Source organism: Diuraphis noxia, unplaced genomic scaffold (genome assembly GCF_037042655.1).
Source record: "Diuraphis noxia isolate RWA-SAM2 unplaced genomic scaffold, SU_Dnox_SAM2 contig0005, whole genome shotgun sequence".
In the NCBI taxonomy this organism is placed as follows: domain Eukaryota; kingdom Metazoa; phylum Arthropoda; class Insecta; order Hemiptera; family Aphididae; genus Diuraphis; species Diuraphis noxia.
Genome location: NW_028301715.1, coordinates 27,262,667 through 27,285,140, shown reverse-complemented (window position 1 = coordinate 27,285,140; position 22,474 = coordinate 27,262,667). Strand labels below are relative to the sequence as shown.

The 22,474-nt window shown below is 26.1% G+C and overlaps 2 protein-coding genes across 2 annotated transcripts; both read left to right on the top strand.

Moving 5' to 3' along the window:
* The first annotated feature begins 5,404 nt into the window (after window positions 1-5,404).
* LOC107163160 (EH domain-containing protein 4-like) lies at window positions 5,405-12,111 on the top strand. Its single transcript, XM_089229079.1, has 9 exons — window positions 5,405-5,827; window positions 5,898-6,092; window positions 6,172-6,618; window positions 7,862-7,993; window positions 8,593-8,701; window positions 8,837-9,013; window positions 9,089-9,212; window positions 10,157-10,324; window positions 11,495-12,111. Exons 1-9 carry the CDS (start codon window positions 5,736-5,738, stop codon window positions 11,716-11,718), a joined length of 1,668 nt encoding a protein of 555 aa, XP_089085205.1. The 5' UTR covers window positions 5,405-5,735; the 3' UTR covers window positions 11,719-12,111.
* A 1,668-nt stretch (window positions 12,112-13,779) lies between these two features.
* LOC107172541 (uncharacterized) lies at window positions 13,780-21,373 on the top strand. The gene is made up of 2 exons (XM_089229810.1): window positions 13,780-14,718; window positions 19,583-21,373. Exons 1-2 carry the CDS (start codon window positions 14,656-14,658, stop codon window positions 20,855-20,857), a joined length of 1,338 nt encoding a protein of 445 aa, XP_089085936.1. The 5' UTR covers window positions 13,780-14,655; the 3' UTR covers window positions 20,858-21,373.
* The last annotated feature ends 1,101 nt before the right edge of the window (window positions 21,374-22,474 follow it).

Genomic DNA, 22,474 nt, shown 5'->3' with positions numbered 1-22,474 from the left:
CACGCAAAAACGTTGTAGATGGTGTCGGTGTGACCTAAAAATAATTCATACTTGATAATCCATATAATAACTATCAGTCACTACTCAATCTATGCAATACACAATAACTTATCTACAAATTATTTTAGCGATTTTGCGTTGACATTATACTTTATTATAGGTACCTATATTAACCAACCTTTTAGTACACCGTTTGCTTTGACCCGCGTATGTTGTATTAGTTTTCGTTATATTCAGTCGGTTAGTAACGTGTGTAAAATTGTATTAATATTTATTTTTTTTAATTAATTACCATAATACTAGAACTATAAATAAAAAATATATCAAATATAAAAAATAAATAAAAACATTAGTTATTAGATAATTTCAATTTTTTCTTTTAAATTTTCCAAATACCCTTAACCTAACCCTTATTATAGAATTCTCACATTGTAGGGGCCGTTAAAAAAATTTTTGACACTCAAGGGGGCGGTAACTTAAAAAAGGTTGAGAAACACTGCTGTACACAGACACAAAAAAAAAAACACACATCATTGTAAAATCAATACATTCATCACTTCGTTCAGAATCTAAAAACACCAGCGTGTGTTATTATAATATTATATGTAATGATTTGAAAACGTTCAAAATTTTCGTAAGATTTTAATCAACGGCAATATGCCAATATTATACAGTTGTCAGTTTCCTTTTCACGCAGTCTACCTATAAAGTATTTTCAACATTTTTATGTAATTAATTCAAAATTTGAACGACAAGTTTCTCAGTCATTTTATAATTATGTAAATTAATTTTTATTTTAAGGTTAATAGTGCTTGAAATTTTTTTTTTACTTTATTGGTTGTTTTTCGAACATTTTACTATAATTTTATTAATTGTTAGCATAGGCGCCGCCAGGAATTTTGTCAGGGAGGTGCATCGTGCATAGTATACTTTGATTTCTAAATAATGTTTGAATTATTTTAGTTAAATACGTAGAAATAGTTTTCAAATTATATGACGATACAAAATTATTTTTGTTTTTTCATCTGATACAAAGTTTTTAATTATGAAAAAAATAAATATTTTCAATACCTACTATAACATTTTTTTTTTTAAAGCCTGGGGGGTGAATGCACCCCCTTGCCACCCCCTCGCGGCGTCCTTGATTGTTAGTGTATATTAATTTTCACATTGTATTTTCGTACATTAGTTCTGTTAATCTACGAAACACAATGGAAGTTCAACAACCGAAGTTGCTAATTCAAAACATTTTGTTCTGACCATTTATCATATTTAACAATACTCCAATAGATGACGCTGGTGTTATCAAATTAATTTAAATTCATTTATTACACCGGCCAATATCGTTACCGCCTATTGGCGTTAGGTTACATTTCTTTTATTATATTTCATTTAGCATACAGTTCTGAATGGATCATAGTTCACATCTGATCTTAGTAGGTACTTACATGAAGTTAAATAACTCAAAAAATACTCGTTCGAATTTTAATTTTGATACGTCCAAATATATTTTTTTAAATGTTCACCAAATAGTATGCTGCAGAATAAGTAGTTTTCAAAACAGAAGCTTGAATCGCCATAGCCTTCAGAATATTAATTAGGTAGTATAAAAAATCTGAATATTTTAAATTAAAGGGGGCTGATAGAGTGTAATATATTTTAAGGAGCAATAATTAGACATTTCGTATAGCATTCATACACAGAATATAATATGAATATTTCATATACTCTGTGATTCATATTTAAATTGTGTTACTTGTGAGAAGTAAATTAATGTTTATTCCTGTAATTCGTAAAATTTGATATCGAGTCCGAACATCAACGATTCACCACAAGAATAATTTTCTGAACGAATCTGAATGATACAGAATTTATCAAATATATCATGCTATTCAAATAATAAAAATTATACAAAATTGAGGGACTTAGATTTAACGGATTTAAATTTTGAAAATGCATATTAATTAGTCATTGTGTTTGCTAGGAAGTTATGGAATGTTATTTATTCAAATTCTTTGATAAAATATCGTCAGATTAAAAAATAAGAATTTTAGTATTTAATATATTTAAGTACCTATACGCCATTCATTTTTGTAATAATTATAAATTTCCATGGCCATGATTTTATAAAGGTATTTGAGGAATTTTTATAAGTTTTAAAGATTAAAATCCGTCAAGCCCAAGTCCCATAGTTTTGTCTATCTTTTGGCCTGTTTTAGGTGATAATTTGTACCCACTCCGCAGCTCCCTCAAGTAAGTATATTTACAAATTCTAAAATCCTATTTTGAAACTGCATCATTATTGAAGAAATAAGAAGAGGGTGAGCATATATTTCAGATTTGCAAATCACCGTGTGTAATATATATGTATATACATACACATACACAGTTATGAACTTTTACCTATGAATAGATAGTTCAATAATATTCTTACCCCCCTGCTTGAACGTATTTTTTCCGTGTACCCCAGTACTTCTTCCGATTATGCCCTACATTCCGCGTGAAGACCTACTGCACTAACTAGTAATTATGGATATAGTCAATATACAATCCACTAAATCAATATTTTGTTGAATGCAATTTATCTAACTTAGATTTTTGCTTCAATAGTTTACCTATAGGTTATAAACTTACAACCTATATACGACCATAGTAGGGGCTAAAGCATCACTACTATAATAATAGTTAATATTCTGTAAATATTATATCATGAGATATAATTATGTTCTATTATTTCATAAGCCACGCAAAACTGTCAATTGTCATCATACATATGTTAAATAATTAATAACCATTACTATAACTTATTTACCTACGTAATTATACTGGAGCTTATTAAACGTAAATTCAATAAAATAAATAAATAAAATTACCGTTTTGGCGTTGTAAACTCGTAAAAAATTAGGTAATACCATAATAAAGGAAATAATTTATAATATGCATAATATATTGGTTGCATATAATATAAAATATAAATTCTCCATTGCCCCTTAAAAAATATGCGCAGTTTTATACTTCATGCAATGAGTACATGTGTTGTACCACTATTATTCCTTATGATGGCTTATACTATATTATGTACTATGGTTTATGAGTAATACAACGGCTGAACGAACAATACATAATATAACCAATAACCATTGATTATAAATACAATTTATAACCTATTGCCTACATCATATCATAACACGTGATTATTAATCAGTATAATCACACATATTAAATATTATAAGGTATATTAATATAACTATAAAATTAGTTAATTATAGCCAACTAATTTGAATGTCATGAATTTTGAAGCATATATTGTTATAGATTAAATGATTATATAATAAATGTTGTAATATGATTCAATTTTAATCCATCATGTGACATTGTGCCATTGTGAAACACAAATAATTACTGAAGTGCATTAAATTAGGTAAATATAGTCAATATAGAGTACCTATAAAAAATAATATTTAAGAGTTAACGAATAAAATAACTTAATTATATTTTATAATACTCGGTATATAATATGCTATATAGCCATATAGGTTATATGTTATATTATGTAGGTATAATGTAATAATTATTATATATAATACAGTAGGTAATAGATAAATATCTTTACTATGACTATATTGATATGACATCGTTTTTTGAATAACGAATTTTAATAAAAATTTATGTTCACGCGCTCAATTACTGTAACAAATTTACTAACCTAGATTAATTTGATGAAGCCTGGGGTTTTCAGCCAAGTTTTCATTGCCCACCATTCACCAACCCACCCAGCTAATCTCTCAACTATAATACTTTAATCCGTTGTAAGGTGTACAGCTCCTAACCTCGACCACTTATCAACATTTAGTCATCCATCTTATTTCATATGACACATATACTTAATATTAAATTTAATATCTACTATTTAATTATTGATTGTTGTTAACAAACTGAATAGTAAATCAGTTTAATATCACTATATCACTTAAAATGTAATAATTCATAGTATTTTCTTTTTATGGCATGCAACTATATTTAAGTATAGAATATAGATACTGAGTGGAGTGAAAGAATGTATCAATTTTACAATGATGTGTGTTTTTTTCTGTAAGTCATCACCTTTAGGGGCGATAAAAATGTTCCGACTTTCTACTTTAACAAATTTTTTGAAACGTGAATCTAGTTGGAACTATTCAGTGAAAAGGGGAAAATTCATAGTAGTTTTCAAGTACGTCAAGCAATACAAAAAAGCAATCGATGAAAAATTGAAAATTATTACGTAAAACAGCGTTTTTATAAAATTAATATTCTATAACAATATGTATACTGAACAAAGTCAACAAATATGATGGGGTTATTAGACATATTAATTGTGATATATATTATATACCTGTATATAGTATATCTGATTTAAAAAACTTATAATTAAGAATATAGCCAATAACCAATATAGGTAGTTAATAGCCAATAGGTATCAAATATTACCTTTTGATGTCTAATAATATTATTTATATGTGAAATAAAATATAAAATGTAGGTATGGTTTATGACAAAACTAAACATTTTTGAAACTGGACTTATTTTAAGAAACCGGATTTTTGAATAATCACGCATCGAGCAAAGGAAAATGTATTATAATATTGGAAAAATTATAAATAAATAAATTATTGAATTGGTAAAAAAAAATTCTGTAATATATACTTTTTGTGGTATAATATTCACAGGTGCACTATGCACAGTGCATAGTGTATATTAATATATTATGCATAAAAATAATGTTTGCCAGCCTAATTATGGCGGTAACTGTCAACTGATAATCAATGCTTAAGCAATGTCAGAACCAACTTAATGTTATTAGGTACTTTAAATATTAGTGTGAAGTCACTTATCATCAAACCTGTATCCCTACATTGACTAAACTTTTTTTATTTATTTGTAAGTTATGTGCGAATAAATTTTCGTGTACCTATTGTAAAGTGCTTAAAAATTGTATAACAATTAAAATTTCGTAAAAAAACGTAAGGACACAGACAGGTTAGGTACCTAACAATGGGTATTGATCAATCCACCTTGGTACCTAATGTAGATTAAAGTTTGTTAATAGGCAAATTCACTCCAATATTAAAAAAAACTCTAGTGACAGCCGACGTCCGAAAGGGTTAGTTATTTACGTAAATTTGGTATATTGCGCGTAGGTCATAGAGAGTAAACAAAAATAATTGCATTAGCCAATTCGGCAATTCGCCATTCATTTACCTATTACCCTTATTAATTTATAATTTTCAAGGTTAGTAATTTGTTGATACCTGTTATCTATGTTGGTACTATCACATAGTAGATATCATATACATAATATATCTATGGTAGCATTGGTAGCTGATATCATACATCGTTCTCGTTATCTATGTAATAGTATTTTCAATTTTGTATTATTGAGATTTGAGATTAACAGTTACCTAGTTGAGCTTGAGACTTGCAAATTTTTGTGAAATGTAAATTGTCTAATGTAGTAATGTCTGATATTTTGTCATTTTGATGTCTCTGGTAGTGGCAAGTGGACAGTTTGTAGCAAGTTTAAACATTTTTTTTTCTGACTTAATGAATTCTGTTCTTGGTATTTTGTTTTTGTGACTGATGATAATATTTTTACTTGTTTAATTTATTCTATTATCATTTGTTAATTGTTTTTATTTATAACTCCAATTTGGAATATTTTTAATCTTACTAGACAATCTTTAATTTTAATAAAAATGAGTGTACTTCCTAATTGTTATGTCCGTTGCTATAAAGCTTTAAGAAAAAATCCAAATTTTACCAAGATAATCCACCGGTCATTTTACAAGTAAAGAAATAGATTAATACCTAATGATTATTTTATAGTTTTAACATTAAATTTATTAAATTTGTTTTAGGAATTTTATACAGAACGATGATGATACATTTCTTAGTCGTTTAAAACACATTTACAAATCAAAACTCTTACCACTCGAAAATAAATATTTGTTTCATGAGTTTCATTTGCCACCATTAACAGATCAAGATTTTGATGCAAAACCCATGGTACTATTTGTTGGTCAATATTCTACTGGCAAAACATCAATGATAAAGTAAATATTAGGTTTTTGAAGTATATGGTTAGACATTAAAAAAAATATAGTTTTTATAAAATTAAATTATTTGTTATAGATATCTTATTGAAAAAGACTATCCTGGTATTCGTATAGGCCCAGAACCAACTACAGATAAATTTATGGTGGTGATGGGTGGTGATATTGAACAGTCTGTACCTGGTAATGCTCTTGTAGCTGACCCGTCTAGACATTTTTGTGACTTGTCACGATTTGGAAATAAGTTTTTAAAAAAACTTAACTGTGGAATTGTGAATGCTCCATTATTGAAATCCATTACATTAGTTGATACACCTGGTATATTATCGGGGGAAAAACAAAGAGCTCAACGAGATTATAATTTTAATGACACATTAAATTGGTTTGCTGAGCGGTCAGACATGATAGTATTGACTTTTGATGCTAACAAATTGGATATATCAGATGAATTAAAAGCAGCCATTGATGTATTAAAAGACCATGATAGCAAATTAAGAATTATTTTAAACAAAGCAGATACAATTGAGTAAGTTACTAGGTTAAATTGAACTATATTTTCAGTTTAAAATCACAATAATTTAAATAATTTCTCATTCTCTGAACTTCCATAAAATATTTAACATAAAAGTACTTAAATATGATTACATTTTAATTTTAATGCATACCTCCACGAAATAACATTTTGGTAAGATATGGTAATTATAATATACATTATGGATACATAATTTGCTTTAGAGATGCACTATGTACAGATGTATAGATTAGCTTATACAAATTGTAACTTATTCTTTTATTTAATAGTATTTAGAAACAGGATTTTTATGTTTTTAAAATTTTTACTGAAGCTATGTGGTACCATTTGGGTAGGATTTCTTGATGTTTTACTTATCTAAATGTAATATACTTACTTCCAAGATTTTATTTTTCATAATAATGCATATTCAGAGTTTAGAGAATATTTTATACATGATAATTAATTTTAGGATTTTTTTTTTATTTGAACTATCAATAATTTGGCACTTAAAAGAATAGTATTTAAAATATAGAAATGATGCATGATGTTTTAAGACATTGTTGGTATTAGCAGTATTAATGTGATACATTTTTTTCTATAAAAAATTCTGTAATATAGGCCATAGTATAAAAATGTATGTTATATTGTCATAAATTGTTTCAATTTGTTTGATGATTTTTCATAAAATATTTTTGTTCTAGTTGCTAATTGCTGATTTTGATTTTTAAATTTTTTTTTTCACCTTTAACATAGTATTTAGTTGATTATTACTGTTATTCTTGTAATCCTACTATCTAAAATTAAAGTTTAACGCTTAAAACATAGTATAACATCATTTATTTTTGTAAACACATATTTAAGGGTCATACTTATAAAGACAATTTGTGGTACTTTCGGGTTATCTTGTCTTCCGAAATATTTCCAAAATTACCTAGTTTAATTTTCTGGGATGTAGGTTACTGCAATTCTTATATATTATATTATATTTTTATTTTATTAAAAAGTAAATATTTTTGAAATTTAATTAACATTCAATTATTACATTTATTAGGTAGTTATTAAGACTATATTTTTCAACAATTAATTAATTCTAATTAAATTTTTTAATTACAATGTAATAATGAGATATATATTTTTTTTAAAGTAAGATGTAGAAGTTAGAGATCTTCTATGTTTTCTTCTAAAACAGATTAGCTTCATTATAATTTAATCATATTTTTTTATACTTTTATACTAATGATTTTTTTGTTTTTAGTGCAAGAGAATTACTAAGAGTTCATGGTGCACTCATGTGGGCTCTTGGAAAAACAATTAATTGTCCTGAAGTTCCTAGAGTGTATGTTGGTTCATTTTGGGATCAGCCTTATAAAAATGATGTTAATCGGATGTAAGCTTATAAAAATTTAATTTACTTTAAAACTGCCATTTGAAAGGGAAAATTAAATCGGTGTCTAGTATTAATAATTTTTAGCCATTTGAACTTTGGAATCTCATAATTTTTTAATTTCTTTTGTTAGAAAATTATAACTATTTCCACTATATACTGAATACTGATTACTGATATTTATATTCAATAAAAATTAAAAATTGAATTTTATATTGAAGTGTTTTTCAAAAGCATTTGCTTGTTTTAAAATTTAAGCCAATTTAAAGTATCAATCAATTTATAATTATATATTTAGCAATCAAAATTTACTACTGGAATTTAGATCATATAATACTTACTTCATTTTAATCTAATGTTTGTTTTATAAATCTTTTTTTTTTAAATGAACCCTGTTTAAAGTTTACACACTTATTAAACTTATAATATTCAAGTATTCATGGAAATAATTGAAATATGTTGTATCATATATTTAATGTATTCAAATTATTCCTAATGGTTAATAATTGAAAAATTAAGAAATAATGATTAATAATCATGTGTATTATGAATTTTTATCTTTATATTTTAATGTTAAAACTAATATTAAATTGAATTTTTAGTATGTTTAACGAAGAAGAAAATGATTTATTTCAAGATATGAAATCTCTCCCACATAATTCAGTCATATCCAAATTGAATCATATTGGAAAGAGAGCAAACACAGCCATTGTAAGTATCGTTATTTAATATTAATTAATATGTGTTAACATTATATTATTATAATATGTATCATTCATTGCATGCAAAATATGATGAAATTAATATTAAATACCTTAATTATTCTAAATTTAAACCCTGTTCAAGGTCCATGCATATATAATGAGTGAGCTCAAATCACGTTTACCACTATTATCAAGGATTATAAATAAAACTAATCGCCAAAACGAATTAATAAATAATTTGGAAGATGTGTTTATTGACATCCAAAATAAGTACAAGAATCTTAGTGTGGGTGATTTTCCTGAAGTCGAAAACATGAAGGTTCAAATAATATATTTTTTACTTCTATAATTGTATGATATTTCTTCTTTTATTAATTTTTTTTTAATTTAATAGAAAATATTAAAAGGAAAAGATTTTTCTTCTTTTAACTCCTTAGATGAAAAATTAATTAATCGTGCAACAAATTTAATGGATGGATTCAGTATGGAAATGACCATGAATGAAGTAGAAGTGCAAAGTATGTTTTCATTTAATTCAAGTTATATTTTGAATTAATATCAACAACTAAGATATTTACTTAACTATTAAAATTGTGCACTGTAATAAAATCATAAATTATTAGGAACAGTTAACTAAAAAATATTTATTGTTTCTTTTGAGAGTAACTTGTATATATATTAAAAATACATTCAATTATTACTAAGTATTTAAAATATTTTAACAAATATTTTATTTTATCGTATAATCACAAGTCAAGACTATAATTTTTAACACATTTTGATTACTTAATCCAAATTGTTCTTATGAAATTTTGTGTTTTTAAACAACTTTATTTTATTTTCCTCCTTAGTCTCAAAAGTGAAAAGTTAAAAAAATGTATACTGATCTATGAAAAGGTTGAATAATTGTGAAAATTATAAAGTATTTTTAATGTTTTAATTAAAGTATGATTTTATAATTAATACCTATTGTTCAATTATGTAATTACTATTATATCTTAATTAGGTATATTTAGTTTACAAAAACTAGAAATCATATTGTATTTAAGTACATAAAATAGTTTACAAATATTTTATGAATAAGATAGATATTTAACATGAGGGGCACCTATCCCTAATTTCATTAAATCAGGTCTTGAGGTTGAATATTGTTATGAATAGTGTTGATGATTTGGTGATGTATTGATGGAAGGATTCAAGCAGGTTGTAAATCTTAGCTCCCTGACTTTTTTTTATCAAAGGTATATTTAAATTGTTAGGTGAGTACTCACTATAATTAACATAGATTGAGGGTTAAACAAACATACATATTATTACAGATACCAGAATTCTGTAATATATTGATCTCAATTTTTTTTTCATTTATCAAATTTTTATTGTTTCAACATACCTATCTTTGTGGTTATCTCAATAAAACTAATAATGTTAATACTTAATGTATAACTATATTTACATATTACAGGCAATATAATTCCAAGTAAAAATGATGTTTCAACTCCTTTTAATTCTAAAACTGAAGGAATTGATGAAGGCAAATTTGACCAAAGATGGATTGTTGATTATTACAGGGAACCTTTTGACAATATTTTTAATGATCTGGAAACGAATAATGGGAAAGTAGTTCGCACGGGTATGAAGATGGTTTTATATTAACATTATATTTTGATTTGCAAAGCATTAGTATTCACCAATTTTATTTGAAGATTATGTTTGTTTACATTCACCTTCTCTTATATATATAAAAAAAATTCTTTAAAAAGAAATATTAACTCATTCATCTGATTGTTAATTTTAATTATTAGGTATTTTATAAATATTTAAATAGAATTTGGTTGGATACTAATAATTTATGAAAAAGTTCTTTTATTGTTTTATTATTTACCTTTGCTTAGCTTATGTTCGCATGTTATGTTGACTCCATCTTATAAATGTACAGCGTAGCAAACTTGAATACAGCAAATTCATTTTTATGTTGTTAGATTTATTATTAGAGTAAATTTATCAAAAGGAAAATAAGAAAATTATCTTTGATAATTTGTTGGTAATTTGCAATATTTAATTTTGTAATTGAGTTAAGATCATTTTTTAATTATAATAATATAGAATATATTACTATTTACTTGAATTTACTCATGACTCACTTATAATTTTTAATATTTTAAAAAATCAACCTGAGAACATAATATTAAATGTTTGATAAATAATAGGTTAATTTATTCTAAAATTAAGTTAAAATAAATTATTTACTGGTAAACTGTAATGTTGGTATTGGTATGTTATGTGTTAGTAATAGAAAGACATGTCATGTGGTGAGGGCATATTTTTAATAAAATTTGTAATTATATTATTTGTTTTAATATAGTTAACTATAAAATAAATTAAATCTTAGTTTAATTGAAAACTAATATAAGTTATATAACACAAGCATATAAAATAAATAACAAATAAATAGCTCATAATATTAATTACATATTTTTAGAATTGTAAAAGACATTTTAAAAACATCTTAAATAATGTATAACAATATTAATTTATTGATATTTTAACATATTCATAATATTCAAAACACATTTTGTCAAAAATTTAATTTTATAAGCATAAAAGTCAAGTTTCACAAAAATATGAATTTGTTTCCAATCTATTTGATAGTATAAATGAGTGATGTTCAATAAATATGAACGTTATGTTTTTTTCAAACACTTTAAATAGTTATTCAGTTTTAAATCAATGATTTTTGTTATTCATCTTAATTTAAGCTTTATAAAAAGTATTTTCTGTTAATCTAATTTTTTTTATTTAGCTGCTAAAGAAGAATTTCTGAAGTCAAAATTACCAAATTCAGTACTATCCAAAATATGGAAATTAGCTGACCACGATGGAGATGGTCTTTTGGATTCTAACGAATTTGCTTTAGCTATGTATTTGATCAAGATTAAATTAGAAGGCTCGGAATTACCGGAAACTCTGCCAAAACATTTGATGCCCCCATCAATAACTAATAGTTCTTTTAATTCTATTTCCTAAAGATTTAAGGTCATGAACACATACCTACTGCTTAAAAAATAGAATAAATCACTGTGATAATTTGTAATACAAAACATTATTTTAATATTAGCTGGATACTATTTTATATGTTAATGTTGATGGTATCATACATTTAAAATTTTCTACAAATATTATAATGTTGTGTATATGTTTAAATTAGTTTTTTTATAAATACACCATAAATTCATAACATTGAAAACACATGTTACCAAATTACAGGAATCAAATCAAATAATATTTAATTATGACAAAATAATTATAGAATTACATTTATTATTAACTGTTCTTATTTTACTACTTTAGTTTTTCAGGGTTTGTGTTTATTGCTCTATAATATGTCTATTTTTAAATTAAAATATTTTTTTTCTTTTACATTTTTCTATTTGATTGAGCATAAGTCATTTACTTGGTGCCTTCAACTATAAATATAAAAAAAGTGGGTAAGTCGTGGATGTCGCTCTGTTCTACAGTAGGTTACAAGTGGGTTACTGTAATGGATGGAATTAAATTTGAATCCCATGATATTATATCATTGTATATGAAAAACGATTCTGAGTGGAGACGGTTTATCTGTCTAGGATATATTTAGAGTGTTAAAAATTTTCAAATCTTAGATTTAAAAAGAACATTTTTTATGAATTTCTAGCTTAAAATAATTTGCAAATATTCGTGATTTTTATTTATATTGTCAAAATTCAAACTTTGAATGCTTTAAATAATTATGACTGTATTTCTTTTATTTTTCAACTGCTATTGTAACAATATGTTAGGAGCCTTGTATTAAATTTTCAAGCTTTTCTACCCGACAAATACATTTTTATCGATATTAATTTAAAAAAAAAACTAATAATGATCGAAAATTGCATATGCCTTTAAATAGTTCAACTTAAGTCAAAATTTTTAAAAAATTGTGCGGTGGATAGAATATACTTACCTATATAAACATTTGGTGAAAATTGTATGTATCTATGGTAATTTGTTTTAAAGTTAAATCAAAAACGAAAACTGATAGTACCTACGTAAAATTTCTCGTTTTTTCCTTAATTTTTAGTTTGTTTATTCCAATTGTTTAGAAAAATATTGAGAATCTTTTACTTTTGACCCCCCAAAGTACCAACTATATTCACTTCCTGATCGAACGAGGTACTGAAGTTGAAAATCGAATTACTTTTACTGCCCCAAAACGTGATGACATTCACAAAAAAATACACATTGTGGTAAAATCAATAAATTCCTCGCTCTGCTCAGAATCTAAAAAATAACTGGTCATCTTAGGTCTGCACATACAACTAGTGAGATAGTAAGTAATTACTTATTAATAAGTAATAATACTCTTAATTAATAAATATGTATCTTGGGGATGATTTCCCACCTCTTTTGTATTAGAAACAATGGCATATAAAAATTAATTTGTTTTTGGAGGAGGGGGGTTCACAAAAAAAAAAATTTCAAACTCCTCTTAAGTTCTAATTAGTTACGCCCGTACCAATCATACATTTTTTTTGGGGGGGAGGAGTGGAGCGAACCCTCAAAACCTTCCCTAAATATGCCAATAATTATAAATGATTGCAAAACTTGTAGGAAAAAGTATCGATTTATAAATTTTAGATTTTGGGTGGAAGATGAACTATAATTATAAATTTTATAATAATTTGTGTGCAAGCATTATTCATGTAAGAAAAATATCCTGCAACCTAATTATCTTCTCTGCTAGGAAAGAGAATTTAGTTGGTCTACTTTTGTTAGGACAAAACTTAAAATCTCTATTACTTTTTTTTTTTTATAATTAGGAAACAAAAAGAACAATAAATAGAAGAGCAGGAATTTTTTTTTGTAAAAGCAGTTACCTACTTACAAAATTGATTTTTTTTATTTTGTTTTAATTAAAAATTCAACAACCATAGAACATGAAATAAATTACAAAATATAATAGATTATAAGTTTAATGTAAGTTACCAACGACTATTATTTAGTCTAGTTTTAGAGTAGGTTGGTACCTAGTTAATTATTAATTTGGTCTATCATATCTGAAAATCACCTATTACACAACGTCCGTTCGATCTAAGATATTGTTTTAAGTGAAATTAGTCTTTCCAGCCTTGGACTTATATAAAATCATCTTTCATCTTCACCTCCCCGTCTCAGTGGTGGTTTTTAGGGGGGGGGGGGCGAAGGGGGCGCTCGCCACCCCTTGGATTTTTTTGTGTCAACTGTTATGTTCTGTAAGTTATATATGTATATATATAAGTTATATATGCAACTATTATGGAGGGTGGGGGGCACAAAAATTGAAAATAGCCCCCCCCCCTCGATGTTTTATCAAAACCGCCACTGTCCCGTCTATATTTTCGATGTCAATCTATTGGTATCTTATAAGGTAATAAATATAATAACTCGTAATATAAAAGTCGGTGAATCCATAAATGTATTAAATATTAATTTGATATTCTTGACTATGGACACTATGGTTATATTTGAGTAAGTTTATCTAAATTCGGTAGATATGGTATATATCCGTCGTTTATTGGGTCAATGACATTATACAAATAGCCAATATTATAGGCATTTATTTCTATCACCTACAATAATCGAAGCCGAACAGAGGAAAATACCCACGTTGAGAAATCTCCCTTCCTCAAATGACCATTGGCCGACGCGGTCAATAACCTGAACACCGTATCTATATTTGTAGCGAATTTACGACAATTTTGGTAACTGACAACAGTCATTCCAGTGAGCAGACCAGTTCACAGTTGACATTTCACTGAGAAATTCTGTTTATACGACCAAATTTGTTCAGTGTGGAAATAGTTGAAAATACCGGTACACCACATGTTAATTTATTAATCAGTACCTACATAATATTTTAACCTTTTTAATTTGTTTTTGAGTGATTTGATAATTTTTAAATTTAAAATGAACGACGAGAATAAAGATCCTTTAAAAACTGATGTTGTCAGTAAAAATACTCCAAGAAAGGTAAAAATATTTATTTATTTTTAAGTACCTATAAGGTTATAACCTACCAATAACACGGTTTTAATTATATTTATAAGTAGATATATTATTGGGACAGTTTTTGTGAAGCACACTCTTAGGGTTTATTTTCACAGGGTTTGGGTTTTGGAGTGAATTTTATCAAATTTTAAGAACAAAGTCTGACGATTGTATATTTTATATTTTTATTATAATTTATTATTTAGCAATAATTAGTGATTTGTATTTTTTTAGATTTTTAAGTAGTTTATGTTAGAATATCTATTTGTTAGGAACCTTGTTTAAAGTTACAAGCCTTAGCTGTTAAAATTGAAAATGTATTTTAATATAATTTCTAGTAAATTAGACTTGAGAAATCTTGTAAAGTATTAAAACCTTAAGAGTCAAAAATAATTGAAATTTTTCTTTTGAACTTTAAACAAAGTACTCTCTAGTTCCAATTTTAATCCATTTTATTATTATAAAATAATATTTATAATCTATGCTTCGAAATATAATATGAAAATTAGATAACGTTATGTAACTTTTTAAAGCACAGCAATGGCACATGTGAGGAGGGAGGCTATTCAGTGATCGAACTTAACGTCATTAAGTTATTTGGGCCCAGGAAATTTAAGCATTTTTATTGCATCTAAAAGTGACATCGGACCTGAAATTACATATATTTGTTACGGGCAAAAGTCGAAATCGGGCAAACCTCAGAAATGCCCAGTCAAAACGCGAACTGCCCACAATCCTTGTGCAAAATGTCATATTTCGGCTTTTGACCGGGCAAACCTATAGTTATAACTAACCTCATTTGGGCAAAACTGTATACTGACTTTTATCTCAAGGGCAAAATTGTAGTGCTTTATAATATACGTTCGCTAATATTAAATACAAATAGTGATTTTTATCGTACGATTTTATTACGATTATAAATGCGCCAATAAACAAAAATATTATTTTTTTATTATTATTTATGTGTATTCAATTTTATTTTTACAATATTATATGATAATTATTTATTTGTATTTAATATTAGTGAAGTTATTTAAGACGCTACGGGTTTGCTCAAATGAAGTTTAATATTTAAATGTAGGTATTCACTTTTTTAATACTTTATTTTAACATTATAAGAGTACCTAATATTATTATTTGTTAATTTTTATACGAGCACTTAATATCATTATATTATTATTATTTAAGTGTTTTCAATTATATATTTTGTTCAATAATATTTATGTTATGATTATTTGTATTAGGACATTAGGTATTTATGATTATTTGGTTTTGCCCTTACGATAAAAGTTAGTATACAGTTTTGCCCAAATGAGGTCTACATATTTTATCATTTATCGCTCCGTTAATAATATTAAATTCGCGCGGACTTTTGAGGAACAAACGGTGTGTTTAGTGGGGTCCAGGAGAGTATTTTCAGGGCCTGGGACCAAATTTTGAGTTCTATAAAAAGAGGCCGATGATTGGGGTTCAAATCACCCAATATTAATGATAAATTTGTATTTTTACGTTAAGTGTTATTTCACAATTATTATATTACATGAAGGTTACCTATTATTATAAAATGTTCGCGAAAATAAAATGTATGAAGGCCATGTTAAAAGTAAAATTTATATGGACCTATGTTTTTTAAACAATTAATTAAAACACGTCTTATTTTGGGGTGTAAATTATTGGTTCGTTATTTATGGTACTGTGGCTAAATTTTTTTCAGATTATTTTAGATTTATGTGCGACAACGTTTAAGTAAAAACTTTGAACATTTAATACAAAGTTCCTCAAATGTTTTATTACAAAAAATCAATAAATATTGAAAATAGATAGGTAGATACCTATATGTATTTTTTTTACAAGCATTCAAAGTTATAGTTGACATGGTTGTAAACTGCATCAAAATCACAGCTGCCATCTGCAAATTGTAAAAAAAATTCATCACTTTAAATTTTATTATCCAAGGTGACCTACATTTGATACAAGATTCTTCATAAATTGATCTTTTGGAAATTAATAAGAAACCGATTTTGTAGCTTTACAATTGTTTGAAGTTAAAATTTTTACGATTTTGGATGATCAAACGTAACAATTTGTCTTCAACCGGGTATTTATTATTTTGCTACTATTGAAAAGATATTAATATAGGTACTTTAAAAGTTAAATATTCCATTTATAGATACTTAATTATATTATCTAATTCTATAATTAGTAATTTTCAATATATTTAGACTATTAAAAGACATTTTCAATTTTCGATTTTTTTAAATTTTTTCTTTTAAAGCATTAATAAGAAATGCACATTGTTCAGTCCAAAACTTCGAAAATTCAATACAAGATCCCACATAAATTGTTCTTATAACATTAAAGTTGACTAACTATATTTTGTACCTAGTTCAAAATTATCATAAATTTATATGTATATATATTTTTTATAAAATTTGGAAATATAATATGTATAAAATGGTTATTCGTAAGGTTCATCGTATTTAATAGTTCTTTTTGAAAGCGAAATCCGATAAAATATATAAATATAGATTTATTTTAGACATTTGAAGTTGAACATTTACTATATTATTGAATATTTAAAAAATAATTGCGATTTTAATTATTTTTTTTTGTAAATCTAAAACATTATAATATTATGTTGAATTTGAAACTTTTATGCATGTATTATGATTTTCTATAACAATGGTTTTAAAAAAAATTTAATTTCTAAGAATTTTAAGCTATTGCTTATTTTATACTTCCATCATATTCACATACATTGATAAATCCGGATTTACTTATAACATCAGACTTGGGTAAAATACTTAAAAAAATATTTAGAATAATTAATAATTGAATACTTATGATAAATTGTAATCGGATTTTTTTTTTTTATTGAACATATTAACATCGACAGCAAAGGCCATTAGTTTAACTTATTTACAATAATGATACAATATAATATGTACTGATACAATGGTAAGTTATTTAATTAGGATAAAACATTTTTTTTTTTTTATATATATCAGATTGAACAATTCTGTTTTTCTTAAAAATTAATTATGTCTAGGTTTTTTTCATGAATAGGCCCGAGTGTGGAGTTGTAGTCGGTATATGTATTTCATAAAAATAGTATTCCGAATAAAGTATTTCAAATATTTAAAAATTATTCTAAATACGCTTGTTAAACTAATGATACTTTTCTTAGAAAACACTAAAAACTAGCGTCAATATTTCGTGTAATTTAATAATAATTTAATAATAATTTATTTAATACACTATATAATTTGAGTTGTTAGTACTTAATTTAAAATTTTAAAATGTGCATAATATCTTGAAATGTACAGAAAAACAAGGAAAACAATTATTACTGGAAACAAAAATAAATTATTTATAGGAATAAATAACATTTAAAAATTATTCCAAATAGTTATTCAGAATATTTTTCAGAAAATTAATTAAAAAGAATTCCGATTACTGTGTTCGGAAGAATACTCAAGACTGCTCAAATAGTTAAAAGCCAATAAAAATAAAAATAATAATATTATTATATAGTATTCTTTTATAATAATTATTATTAATATAATAAATGTATACAATGTGTTTCCGAAAAATATAACTAACATAACATGTACAACTAATATAGTAAAATAATCTATATTATACTATATATCTAATACTAATAAATATGTAGTAATAAAGTATAAAAATATTAAACTTTAAAATTAAACTTTTAAATATACCGTTAAATTTGATTATAGTAGTCTTCCGTAATCTACGTACGTTTGGCCAGCCCCCTACAATAGAAAATCCATAAACCAATTACATGGATATTTAGCACGTAATTCGCATGTATTCGCACGCTTAATTTTGAAATTCGCACGACCCTAGCTCCTTCCACCTTAAAAATCAAAATCCAGGAGGGGGCAGCAACACGTCTCGCCAGCCCCCCTCATGGTAAAAATTAATATTTTTCCAATTTTTTTTTATAGATATTTAGCACGCAATTCGCATCATGTTTTTTTAAACTATATTTTAAACTTTGATGACTACTTAACCATTTGTTTTTATATTTTATTATTTTTATAAACAAATTGACATTTTACCAAAAGTTTTTGCAGGTTTTTAACAGATTTATTGTAGATTGTTAGTTTTTAAATATTAAGATATATCAATTAAGATATACGTACGTTACCCCAGCCCCCCCCCCCCAATTTGATTTTTGCAATCTTTTTGCGCCAGTAATTAGTGCTCAACTCCTGCCAATTCCTGCCACAAACCCATTTATATTCTATTAGTTAGTTTTTTTTCAACTGTATTTGTACAACTGTACAATAGATACTTCATCTAATTTATAAGTCCAAGATGTCAAAAAGACAGCCGGGTTCTTATTATTTTGGAAATTTAGAAAATGTAGAATGTAGATATTTTAGTGTAAAAAACATTTAATCCATAAGTCATTACTCAGTAGTCATTACTCGTTATACTAACATTTTCAGTATTTATAGTATTTACATATTATTGTTTCATTTCCATACCTAGGTAAGTTTTGATTTTAAAAAATATTAAAAATGTATAATAGTGTTATATTTTAAATTCAGTGTTGTTCTTTTATATAATGCTTTTTATATTAAAAAATGTAGGACAAGCTAATTATGGACGTACGTATTTGATATACCATAATATTTTTTAGGTTAGGTTTTTGATTTTTGAGGTGGAAGGAGGGTCGTGAGAATTACGTGCTAAATATCTACAAAAAAAAAAATTGCAAAAATATTCATTTTTACCATGAGGGGGGTTGGCGAGAGGTGTTAAAAACTAAAACACCAATTATAAGTATTAACAATATACATATTTTTGTTTCTAGGTTATGAGTATCCAAAAAAAGGAAATGTTAATAGATTTGTTCAAAAATAAAACTAAAAATGAACCCGACCTCAAATTCTCAAAACTAGTGAATATACTATCGCAAGAAACTGGCATTGGAGTTATTACTGTTAGGAATACTTTGCGAAAATATTTTGATCGACAACCAATAACACCAAAAAAAAGAAAATTTCGAGCAACAGCAAATGAAAAAATTGACATTTCTGAGAAATTAGCAATTCGCAGAAAAATTCATAGTTATTGGTTTAGACGTCGAATACCAACTTCGAAAAATATATTACTTGCCATCAACGCTGATCCAAAAATTCCATCACTACACTTTAAAACATTAAAAACCGTATTAAAAGACCTAAATTTCGAATATACGAAATGTGGTACTACGTATGCTCTTACGGAAACAGAAGATATTGTACTATGGCGTCGAAAATATCTAGAAGATATACGGCGTTACCGAAATGAAGGTAGAACAATTTATTACTTGGAAGAGACTTGGGTCAACGTAGGGGAATATCCATCTAAAGATTTATCGGCCGACAAAGAACCTTCGGGTGTAGGCAAACGGTTAATTGTCGCGCATATTGGATCAGTCGAAGGTTTCGTAAAGGGTGGCCTGCTGTGCTATGAGTCGAAAGCAAACACGCCAAACTACAATGACCATATGGATGGTGACATATTTTATAACTGGTTCTGTGATATATTGCCTTTACTCAACAAGAACTCCGTTATTGTTTTTGACAACGCGTCATACCATTCGGTAACAAATTACGTACCCACCATGTCCTGGAAAAAGAATTTTATTTTACGATGGTTTGAAGATAAAGGCATAGTATTCGACAGGCCGATTGTGAAGTGTCAATTAATTGAAGAAGTGAAGCAGATGAGATTTACCTATGACAACTATAGAAGAAGTGTACAAGAAGCAATAAATCACAATAAAGCTGTTCTACGCTTACCACCGTATCACTGTGAATTAAATCCAATGCACTCAGCGTGGACGGCTGTAGCCAATCACGCGAGAACGAAAAACTGCACAAGTTCTAAGCTGGACGATGTACGTCAAGTACTCAATGATGGGATTAAACAAGTAACGCCCGATAAGTGGGCCAGTTACGTCTATTATTCAATTATGGAAGAAGACCAACTTTGGAATCTCGATTTCATTACCGATTACATGTTGGAAGAAGCTGGAACTGTATCAGACATAGTGACGATAAATTTAGTTACGTCTTCCGAATCATCAGATTCTAGTGATTAATGATTTATTTTTAACGCGCATTCACACCTGCTTTGAATCATTATACTTTTTTATTTTATGCATATCATGATTATTGTATATTTGTTTTTTTTTGCATGTTTATAAATATCTGTACGTCTATTGTATTACCTACATAATATGCATTATTAATTCTTATGATTTTCGATCAGAATCTATAGGTACTTTTATTTAAATTGTTTTTAATATAAATTTTGTTTGTGACAAATGTCGTGAAAACGACTACCTAGTTGATAACTTTTAATGCCAATATCGTGATCAACAACCTTAAATATAAAAAAAATATTTATTTTCTGTATATAATAATATATTGATGTCTCTGACTGTGCACACATACCTACCTATGTCAAACGTAATGGTTCCATATAACAGGTGTCGAGCGCAGTACCTATCTTCATCGGGTGAGTTAAATTTGAATTCAATGATATTATATCATTATTCGCTATTGTGTAGTTATGAAAAACGATTCCTAGTGGAGGCGGTCTGTCAGCATATATTTCTAAGAACATTTTTGATTTATTTGAATTACTATTAGTAATTTATTTTTCTATGTATTGTAAAAATCATAATTTTTTGTTTAAGTAGGTATCTAATTTCATTAAAATTTTAACTTGAAATGCCTATAATAAATTGTACGTTTGAATCTTTTATAGATTTTTAGAACTTACGATGAGGAACCTTTTACTCACAAAAATTTAACATTTAAAAAAAACTGTATCATACTTACATAAATCTTAAAAAAGGAATAAGATAATTTCACATTTTTCTAAAAACACAAAAATAATTAAAATACTTTGAAATATATATCATATCTATAAGTAATGCTAATATAAATAATTTGTGAAAAATTAAAATTTCTTCAGTAAATAATTTTTAAATTAAAATCAAATAACTACATCAGTTATGTCGCAATTTGGTTTTGGGTGAAATTTCAGTGTTCCTAATGATTTTTTAACTATTATTTTGAAAATTACTGTGACTACCATTACTTTTGACCCCTCTCCTTCTCTCAAAAAAGTACCAACTAAATCTATTTGCTTTCAGAAATGTAAAAAACCACTGTGGTAGTATAGTATACCTACAAAAAGTTGGACAGTACCTAATTTATATTAGAGTTAAAATGATTAAAATAATAAAATGAATTATACCTGGATAAAATAATCTATCATTATAACACAAATGCTTTATTTTTATATTCAAAGTTTAAGATAGAAACTTAAAAAAGTTCTTTACAAAAATGTACAAAAAAAATTTATAGTAGGTATTTTACCATAAAATACTCATCTTACCTGTTAAATATGTTGGCTGATAACTTGCAGCTATAATATCATGTTCTTAATTATGATTGATTAATATCATTACCTTATTATTTTTTAATATTACCAACTAGACAAGTTATATTTTCGTTTACCATTCTCCAATGGTAATGCATATACCTCTTCCCATTTTTCAGTAAATGCTGTTGATTTTAATTTATTGATGGACTTTTAAATTGATATAATTTATAATTAATATTTAATACATGAAAAAATGTATATTCATTTCACCTTTTACAAAGGGTTATTTTCATTTTCATACTATTTTTTTAATACTTACTGT

What these genes read in the sequence shown, in the direction of transcription:
- LOC107163160 (XM_089229079.1), top strand. Translation starts at nt 5,736, where the DNA reads ATGAGTGTACTTCCTAATTGTTATGTCCGTTGCTATAAAGCTTTAAGA. An exon ending in CTGAAGTCGAAAACATGAAG is followed by an intron (nt 9,014 to 9,088) that starts GTTCAAATAATA and finishes TTAATTTAATAG; the next exon opens with AAAATATTAAAAGGAAAAGA. An exon ending in TGGGAAAGTAGTTCGCACGG is followed by an intron (nt 10,325 to 11,494) that starts GTATGAAGATGG and finishes TTTTTTATTTAG; the next exon opens with CTGCTAAAGAAGAATTTCTG.
- LOC107172541 (XM_089229810.1), top strand. Translation starts at nt 14,656, where the DNA reads ATGAACGACGAGAATAAAGATCCTTTAAAAACTGATGTTGTCAGTAAA. An exon ending in GTAAAAATACTCCAAGAAAG is followed by an intron (nt 14,719 to 19,582) that starts GTAAAAATATTT and finishes TTTTGTTTCTAG; the next exon opens with GTTATGAGTATCCAAAAAAA.